The sequence below is a fragment of the Echiichthys vipera genome, assembly GCF_963691815.1.
Source record: "Echiichthys vipera genome assembly, chromosome: Y".
In the NCBI taxonomy this organism is placed as follows: domain Eukaryota; kingdom Metazoa; phylum Chordata; class Actinopteri; order Perciformes; family Trachinidae; genus Echiichthys; species Echiichthys vipera.
The window spans coordinates 10,147,454-10,157,309 of NC_139849.1; the positions used below are offsets into that span (position 1 = coordinate 10,147,454).

The following is a 9,856-nucleotide window of genomic DNA, read 5'->3' on the forward strand; positions in this document are numbered from 1 at the left end:
GCCAAGGCTGCCATTGTTAATTCCATTTTTTATTAAATTGCGCATGCTTTTATATCCTTATCCTTATTTTATATCCTTACGATTGCAAACACGTGTGTGTTAATTGTCCATTAATGTGTCTCTGATGCGCACATTACACTGAGGATGAATTGTTTTCACATAACTAACAGTTTCCCAGCATCACCTCTAAGTGTCGCCAACGAAACAATAGCTGTAGAAACGTGCGTACGACAGCCATGAAGTTTGCGTGGCGCACCGCACATTTCCACGGTCATTTCACTTTTGATACATCCGAACGTTGGCGTGGAAAATGGCGTACGCCACGTTTTTGTGCGTACGCAACATTGATACATGAGGCCACTGGTGTTGGTCTAAGCAGGTGAGGGATCTCAACTAATTTTGACACCACACTTCAGTACAATAATTGAAATAAGGCAGCATCATTGAGCAATATAACCTTCGCAATATATGGCCTGTTCTGCTGTATTAATTGCCATAACATGTCAGTCATAATCACGTTACTTTAGCTATTTCTATTATGAGTATAGTTACTGTTACTTTTTTGCTTGTAGGAAGTTTGTCTCTCTCTCTCTCCTTTTCTTCCTCCCCAAACGGTGCAGACAGATGTCCGTCCTCCACAGAGCTGGGTCTGTCCGATGTTCCTTCAGAGGTTTTCGTTGCCACCATAGTCTAGGGAGGAATTGTTGGGTCTATGTAAATCATAAATAAGTCATAGAGTGTGGTCTTTACCTCCTCTGTAAAGTGGCCTGAAATAACTTTTGTTATGATTGTAAAATTTAATCATTTTTTCTTTAATAATTTTTTTGTATTTATTTAAATTCAGATTACTGTATTTCTCGATCATCATACAAATGTGTCAACTCTAAAGGATAATATCGGAGCAAGCTCTAGAAAGTCGATAATATGTGAGAGGGTGTTGCTGTTTGTTTTGTCTTAGCCCTTAAATGTTAAAACTCAGCTTTAACTATCAATGTACGCTAAGACCATTCAGCTGCTATGCCACCATACATTATTCTTCCTTATTTGACCGAAAATATGCAGCAGTGGTCACAAAACATGCAAGGACAAATTACAAGGATAAAGTAGGAATAAAATATATTCCTACTTTACTCTCCAAGTATGTTGGAAACAAAAATCCTGTTTTTAATAATTATTGCTGTTACATAAAGTAAAAATCAAAATAAAACCCATTGTGACGACACGGACCAACACTTTTCTTGAGGTACCAGAGATAGCAACCACTGTGTCCTGTATAAGACCAGAGTGAATATAAACAGTCCATTTTAAAATATCAAAATAAAAACCACCAACCACCAGCTTTTCTGCGATTACCAGAAACCTTATCAGGACTACAACCATATTTTATTTATACTTTTCACAACCCACTATAGGCCCCCAGAAAACTCAAGCATGATTGCTACTTGAGATTGAACGTGACATGGCTTTCTTTCCACTTCCCCCGAAATGTCAAGGCAGTGCTTTGAGATTGAAACAAGCACTAACACAGTGTCACTGTCTTGTGTTCCAGTGTTCCTTGAACTTGGTGCAATAAATAATGCCTGAGGTAAGTCAAAGACAGCACCTCACACTTGTGTGCTTTAAGGCATTCTTCAGCTCATAAGACAGTTATTGCAGACTTGGGCAGCCTGCAGGGAGATGGGTAATAACTATCTGGCTGTTAAGTTGCGACACAAAGCTCTTTCAAAATATGATTTATGGGTTCAAGCCTCGAAATTCTCTAACGAAGCAGTGCCATGTTCCCCGTTGTTTGAACAGATCTTAGTTAAAAAAAAAACTTGTCATTTTACCTCTCTCATCGTTGAAAAAGATGTCTATCTGACATTAGAGGTGATCGCAATTGTTCACATGCTCAGCCATTGTGGCCGTTTTGTTTCCACGGAGCGTTTGGACCTAGAAATCGTATTTTGAACGGATGTCACGTCAGACTTAACAGCCAGATTGGAGTAATAGGACAAAAGACACACACAATACTATGCTCAACGCTGAAAGTTACCAAAACGGTGATGGAAAACACAGGTGGCAAAGAAAAAAATTACCTATCCTAGCTGCAAAATGTACTGATTGTGTGAATTGCAAAAAAAAAAAATCATGGGAGGTGGATGCTTTGTGACCGATATCTGTCAGAAGGTTGGTATTTTCTAGAAAAGCAGTGCTCCCATGCTGCCCACTTCACTCTGCTCCTTCACAAAGATTTCAAAGTACTGGTAGATGATAGTCACAGCCAAGAGGATTCCTGTACCCGAACCAATAGCACCCAGGAAGTCAGCCATGACAGACAGCCCTCCTATGCAGAGGCCACCAAAGGCAGCAGCTGTGGGGATGTACCTGTGAATAGTAAATACATTATAAATACTCCTGACGATAACTTTCTATATTCTGCAAGTGACAAACATGTAACCTGAGACTTGGGTTTGCAAGGTTGCTTTATACCTGTTCAACTCATGCACCATAGAGGTCTCTCTGTGCCCCCTCATTACCATCTGCTGCTCCTTCAGCTGCTTCGCCACCTGAGAGACACAAAGTGATATATGTAGGTTCCTTTTAGGGTCGGGGAAAAGAAAATCCATTCACACTTAAGAATCGTAATCCTTCTATGAAAGATTTTTAAAATATATTCTTGAATGCCTGACTCGATTCAGTTGCTTCATTTTTGTCTATTTGGAGGTAGGAGGAAGTTACTGCTTTTATTGTTGTAGTCTTGAGTGACGTGATGCACGTCAGCATGGGTGGGGATGTAACTTGCCCCTTCACATTTTAAATCCAAAGCATGGTAAAGGCTAGACGTACAGTACAGTAAAGTATGGAAACACTTGTCATGGACAGTACGCTCACACAGCACTGTGGAGCCGGGGCAATGTGAGAATACTGTAACGGTATTACTGCTGACATGAATGCCCGTTCTTCTGGACTGCTGTCAAGCGAGCCGTCACTCTAATCTCCAGTGTTTTATTTAATTGTATTTTCTGAATAGCGTCAGATCACAAAAGAAGTAATTTAAGGATCCCTTTCCTATAGAACAGCTCTATACCTTGTCCTTTAAGTAAACAAACTAAACAGTCTTATGTTATTTATCTTATTTACACAAAGGCATGTAAATTCTGTCTCTACATGGTTGACTGTTTACAATTCTCAGACAGTGGTGGAGACTCACTTGTTCAAAGATCGGAAGATGCACCACTCTAACGGAAAAACGAAACTGAAACTTATCAGAGATCCTTTATTATTTAGTTTAAGTTTAAACAAACTGAAATTCTTTCTTTATCTTGTGATTTTTGATTAAACTTTGGACTGTTTCTGTCAGAGAACATTATTTGGACATTTTGGACAATTATTTAGAGTTTGCATTGTGGCACTGATTATTGCTTGTATTATTGTGATCGTTCTGTCTGGTGTCTTTTGCACGCACCCCCAGCACCATTTTTACTAATGCATATAGATATTCCTAAGTAAATGCCCCATATTTGTAACTTGAAATAGCTGCATTCCTGAATACTTACATGTTTACTTTATCAATTTAGAGAATTTAAAAAGTAAATGCCAAAGTATATGATTCAACTTTTCCCCATGGTCTAGTCAAAAAAAGTAAACAAAACGTAATACCGAATCTCAATATTTGTAATGTTGTAATACTTAAGAAATCGCAATACATATCAAACCGGTACCCAAGTACCGTGATATTATCGAACAGGGAGAAAAGCATATATCGTCCTAGCCCTAGTTAATTTCATTAGGGACTGACACAAAACAAGTCGCAAATGCTTATACAAACACAAACTTACATCTTTAGCAGAGGATCCTGAGACTTCAATCCAGGTCTTGGAGAAGAAAGCGCAGGAGCCCAGCATGAAGACAATGTAGATCACAGCATGAACTGAGTCGTCAAGCACAGAACCAAACGACTCTGGAGGAGAAAGGTAGTAGCAGAGACCGCCCACTGGGTAGGCCCGAGCTGGTCCACCACTCGTGGCGTCCTAAAGAAAAAAGATTTTGTAATTCAGATGCTGCATGTCCATGACTAACTAGAACACAAGAGACAGAACCTGACAGAATCTTCGGGGCTCCCTAATACAATCTCCTGTGGTCTTTAAACATGTCACAAAGACAGACACTGGATGTGCAGGTGGCGAAGCACCCATTACACTGTATACTTACAGACCAGGTTCCCAGGAGGTTGACAAGGAAGTTTCCGCTAAAACGCGTTGAGAGCATCTGAGAAATTACGTAGAGATTAGAGACCAGGGCAGACTGCAGGATGATGGGGATGTTGGAGGTATAGAACAGTTTGATGGGGTAGGTGTTGTATTGACCACGGTAGCGTGCTGACTTTATGGGCAGGTCCACCCTGAAGCCCTGGAAATAACAGTGTGCCCATGAGTAAGCTGACAGTTGTAAAAGGTTGTCCAAATTCTTTTAGATTTAACGTTTTTAGTTAGTGTTGCAAGCTCACCTGGAAGTATATGACCACAGCAAACACAAAGATGGTGGCGATGAGGTTCATAAGGTTAGGCAGGTTTTGTCTGTAGAAGGCCTCTCTCAGGGCACGCACCTTGTCCGTGCGGGTGGCCAGCAGATGAAAAAGAGCAATGATGGCTCCCTCGAACTCAGTCCCTGGATAAAAAGTCATTATAACACAGATGAAGATCTCCTTTATCGTCACCCAGCTTTAAGATGTGTTTTACCCTTACCTCTGCCTGTATTGACAGTGGTGGGGCTGAAGGCCTTCCAGACAATTGTCTCACATATGTTGGTCGCAATGAAGAGAGAGATACCAGAGCCTAGACCATAACCCTTCTGGAGCAGCTCATCCAGCAGCAAGACAATCAGACCTGCAACAAAGAGCTGGAGACACAGGCAAAAGGTTTGTATCCAGGTAGAAAGAGCAGATGTGTACAGCCAAACATTTTAACAGTCACAATCAACCATTCAGGGTTTGAGCTTTCTGATTTCTGCCAGTCCCACAAAGGGAGATGATTAAAATTCCATCATAATTTGTCAAATATTTGTAAACTAATTTGAAAATGAACCACACAGGGGCTTTTATATTCATCCTTCACACTAGATATGACACACTAAGCAGGTTGATTGACAGAAAGGATAAGGCAATGGTTGAATGGATAGATTTTTTTCTATTGTTTTTAACACCCTAAATGAGCTACAACACTATTTCAGACACAGACTAAACTATGGAAATGTGTCTGTTTCCAAATACACACGTTTCCAAAGTTTAGGCTGGAGAGCAGCAGTGAGTTTGTATTAACCTGGATGATGATGAGCAAGCATATCCCAGCACCCATCTCTGAAGGGTCGCCATACATGCCAGTCATAACATATACAATGGCCTGTCCAATGGTGATGAGCATTCCAAACACTGCAAAAAGACATTAAAAAAATGATTTGCAATTGGTAATCTTGCAGGGGCAGCTACTACTGTACTGTGTATTGTGTCTGCCATCAAGCAAATAAAAGATTTACATGACAAGTTCTAAAAAAAAAAAAAACATGTAGTGAGTAGGAGACCTACATTTCTGAGCTCCATTGAAGAGGGCTCTGTCCTTGGGAGTGTCTCCCACCTCAATGATCTTGGCGCCAGCCAGCAGCTGCATAATAAGGCCCGAGGTAACAATGGGTGAGATGCCCAGCTCCATCAGAGTACCTTGAAGTGAACAGCATTAGTATGCCTCAGTTAGTCCAAATACAGCAACAGCACCAGAAACAATGCATAAAGGCCTAGGTCTGCTGACCTTTGACTTATCACATGATATATGAGATTGCTTCAGGTCTAATAACACTGGAACTAGATTATTTCTACTTGTAGGAGCAGCACATAACCTAAAAGAACTGTGATTAACCCTATACTGTACAGTATATCATATACAATTCAAGCACCTCTGTTCGAAGCCAAGATTACTCTCATCCAGTAGAAGGGATCTGCTGAATCTGAAGACATGATGCCAAAGAGTGGAATCTAAATCAAGAAAAAGGTACAGTGTCCTAAACCAGTATCACCAATAAAAAGAACCGGTTGGTTGTCATTACGGTCATTCATCAACAGATACTAACCTGGCAGCACACCAGAAAGATGAATAGTGTGATGGCAGTCCATAGTACCTTTTCTCTAAATTGAATCTGCGACAGTTAAAAAGGAGCAGATGTCATTCATATCCATTCATATACGCAGTGTATACATAATGTGACTTAATATCATATGTTTAAAGACTTATACATACCTTTCTTTCTGGTTTCTGAATTTCTGGCAAGATCGCACAGAACGGCTTGATGACCTCCAAAAATGTAACTGCATTAAGAAACGAGCAGGTTAAAAGACAGACGTGACATTGAATCAACACTCAGATTAAGACAAATATTTGTGTTGTCTTGAGCCTTCTTAAACCAGGTTACTTGCTGCGTCATCAGTAAGCTCCATCTAAACAGCTGCTAGCTGGTCAACTGGCCAACACAGCAATAGGATACTTTCCTTTGCAATATCTGGATATATAAACAAATAAACCTGAGCAGGATTGAAATAAATAGCATTTAGTCTTGTTCATACTCGCTGCTCAGTGTCTCAGTGTTGGTCAGCTGTTTCAATCACAGAAATTGACAGCAAGACATATTGCGGCTATCTTGGATTTTAAGTTCTAACTAACTCTAGCTTTATCTGCAGCTCCTGTGCCCCATACACCGTTGGCCTCCAGGAGACATGCCACTTTATTGAACTCAGAACACAGAAAACACATGAACGGAGGTCTTTAACCACACACATAACCTCACTTACGGTATTAAGGTGATTTCCTAACATTAATTATAAACTAAATAGATCAATGAATTATAACTTAATTGACAAGACAGTAACATTGAAAGTTCTGGTATTCATTCATTCTTCCCTCCTCTGTCTTGAGCCCTGTCTTATGTGTCTTATATGCAGAGATTGTACGGGGCGAGTTTGAAGCCATGCTAAAGTTTGCATTATGAGCAGCTGCCTGTCCTGTTGCAGCAGCTCTGTCCCCATTAAAAAGTGTCCGGACTTCTTCGCCTGGAGAATTGAAGTGTACAGAGGGTTCAGGTCTGGGATTTTGTCCTACACAAGAACTTGCAAGTGTGTTTATGACCTCGTCATTATTTAAAATAGCTGCAACCAAAGCACACGCTGACCACATCTGCATGGGACAAAATACAAGATGGTGACAGTGCCTTGATGACATTAGTCAAGGTTCATTCCATATATTCAGACTTTCATTCATTATATTCAGAGTTTCACTCAATATCTTCAAAGGCTCATTCAATATATATTAATTTCCTGAATGGCATGCCATAATATACACATATATACATATTAAACGCTAAGAGACCAGCATCAACCGGTCTTTGTAGTAAACTATCCTGGTTGAACAGTCCATACAACTAGCATGATGCTAAGTAGCGTTTAATGACTAAACGAGAGAGAATTCAATGTAAAACAGGAAACTTGGACGCCCATTTGAAAGACGAGTGCAATATGTTACAAAACGGGACATGACCGTAAAACAATCGTTACCTAATCCCAGAGTTATGGAACTGGATGAGAATAAAAGCTTCAAATGTGCTCCAGTTATATGCTAACGTTAACATAACTCAGGTCAGCTCTGTCCGTAAAAAAAAGACAGCAGGTATTTTCTTCTACCCTCAACAAGTGTATAGAAGAAAAACAAGATACGTACTCCCCATGGTGTCCTTAGGCTGACTCCTGCCTTGTTACTGGTACAGTTTGAGTGGTGAGCGGAGTTAGTGCGGCTCCATCCAGCCGCTCCGTCAGAAAAGAGAGAGCAGAGACACGTCACCAGAGAAGCCGCTAACACACCAAGCACCCCCCACAGCGGTGGCTTGTCCTAAATCACACCGTGTTAACGTAAGCTCTGTTTTGCTAATTAAATAGCTACACTTGCAGTACAGCCTGCTATCTATGGCACATACACTAGATGTTAATCTGGAGCAGCGGGAGGATTCAGACCGTGATGGTTGGTGTTTTACAGTCTATGGACATAGTACTGTGTTGAATATCAGTTTAAATCATAGATCAGAAATGCTGCCTGCACTTTACTCCTGGAGCCAGTGTAGTCTCCGCTAGAGACACGGGAATGCCGCTCCTGTGTACTCGACTCGTGCAGGCGATGTCATCTCCACTAGAGACACGGGGTGCCATGTCAGTCTCTTCCCTCTACAAAATCCTGTTCCCGTTACAACATTTAAAAACGTTTATCTCGCAGCGTGTGTTGTTAGCCTAGCTCCCGGGCAGTGGAGCTTTTTCTTCTTCTTCTTCTTCTTTGCGGTTTTACGGCAGCCGGCATCCAAAAGTTGCATTGCTGCCACCTATGGGACTAGCACCTTAGTGCTCTATACTCTTCTATACAGCCCAATGTCTTTTAAGAATCTGAAAAAACTGCTTTTTCCCCTCCTGATTGACCCCACTTCCAAAATACTTTTAAGAGATACTTCTTTTAATCCAATTTTTCGCAATTCTCTAAGAAGGTCTTGTCTTTGGCAGTCATATTTTCTGCAAGACATCAAAACATGTTGTACTGTCTCAGGTTCCAGACAGGAACACAAGCCACTCTGGTGTTTTCCTAGAATAAACAAGGTGCTGTTCAGATACGTGTGACCAATTCTCATTCTAGTAATAATAACCTCTTCCTTACGTCTAAACACCCCTCTTTTGCAGATGTTAACTGAGTCAGTTACCCTACTAGATAATGCGAATAAGTGCCGTCCTTTGTGTTCTTGCTCCCAGAGCTGCTGCCATTTTAAAATGGTTTCCTGCCACACTATACTTTTACCCTCTGCCTTTGATAAATGTATGTTGATATCTACAGTTTCCTTTAGAGCAGCTTCCTTGGCCGACTTATCAACCTTTTCATTTGTTGCAATACCGACATGAGCTGGGACCCATAGAAACGATATTTCTACCCCTCTCCTTTCACATCTCTTATTGCCAGAAGAATGTCATATACAAGGTCTTGTTGACTCTTTGATGATCCTTTCCCAACACTATTGATAGCTGACACAGAGTCACTACATATCAAAACCTTATGGTTCTGGATCTGCTCTGTCCATTGCACTGCCATCAAGATTGCATTTAATTCCACTGTGAACACTGTGGAAACTTGAGGTTCTCTTAAAAGCTTGAGCATTCCATCCCTGCACGACAAAAGCTGCTCCTGTAACGCCTGTTTCTGGATCCTTTGAACCATCATTGAAAATGAATATGTGATCTTGATATTGTTCTATTATATGACACTGGAAGTGATGCACCAAATTGGATTCAGGATGATCTGATTTAATCTCAAGTACCTCTAAGTCGATCTTTGGTACCTCCAGTTCCCATAAAGGTACTGATGGCCACAGTACTCCTGTACAAAAGTTCTTGTCATATATTGACATTTCCTGTGCCACTGCCTTCCCGGTCCAACCAAAACTTGGGAGTCTTGCCACCTCTCTCTCCCAGCTTTCCTGTATTGTTATTTTAACTGGGTGGTCATCCCTTTGACCCATCAAGCTGACCCAATAGTTAGCCTGAAGCTGCTTTCTTCTTAGGCAGAGTGGCATTTCTCCTGTTTCTACCGGCAAAGAGCATACTAGAGAGGATCGCACCGCTCCTGTACATATTCTAAGTGCCATAGCTTGGACTTTATCTAATCCAGCTAAAACTGATTTGGCTGCAGATCCATAAACCAAACACCCATATTCAATTCTTGCTCTGATTAAATAAACATAAATTTGCTTCAAAGAAGTTATATCTGCTCCCCATACTGTTCCAGCAAGACATCTCATTAAATTCATT

General features: G+C 40.9%; 1 protein-coding gene across 2 annotated transcripts; it reads right to left on the reverse strand.

Annotated features, from left to right (window-relative positions):
* Positions 1-438: 438 nt before the first annotated feature.
* Positions 439-8,302, reverse strand: LOC310966159 (protein transport protein Sec61 subunit alpha-like 1). Of its 2 annotated transcripts, XM_083940001.1 has the most exons (13): positions 7,740-8,302; positions 6,270-6,337; positions 6,103-6,168; positions 5,929-6,007; positions 5,564-5,695; positions 5,301-5,410; positions 4,728-4,881; positions 4,490-4,650; positions 4,195-4,392; positions 3,822-4,013; positions 2,473-2,549; positions 2,282-2,367; positions 439-690 (listed from the first exon to the last, which is right to left on the reverse strand). In XM_083940001.1, exons 1-13 carry the CDS (start codon positions 7,744-7,746, stop codon positions 665-667), a joined length of 1,356 nt encoding a protein of 451 aa, XP_083796127.1. In that variant the 5' UTR covers positions 7,747-8,302; the 3' UTR covers positions 439-664. The 2 variants fall into 2 exon arrangements, with proteins under 2 accessions (XP_083796127.1, XP_083796126.1); XM_083940000.1 differs by lacking the exon at positions 439-690 and having other exon boundaries at positions 714-2,367.
* Between the last annotated feature and the right edge of the window lie 1,554 nt (positions 8,303-9,856).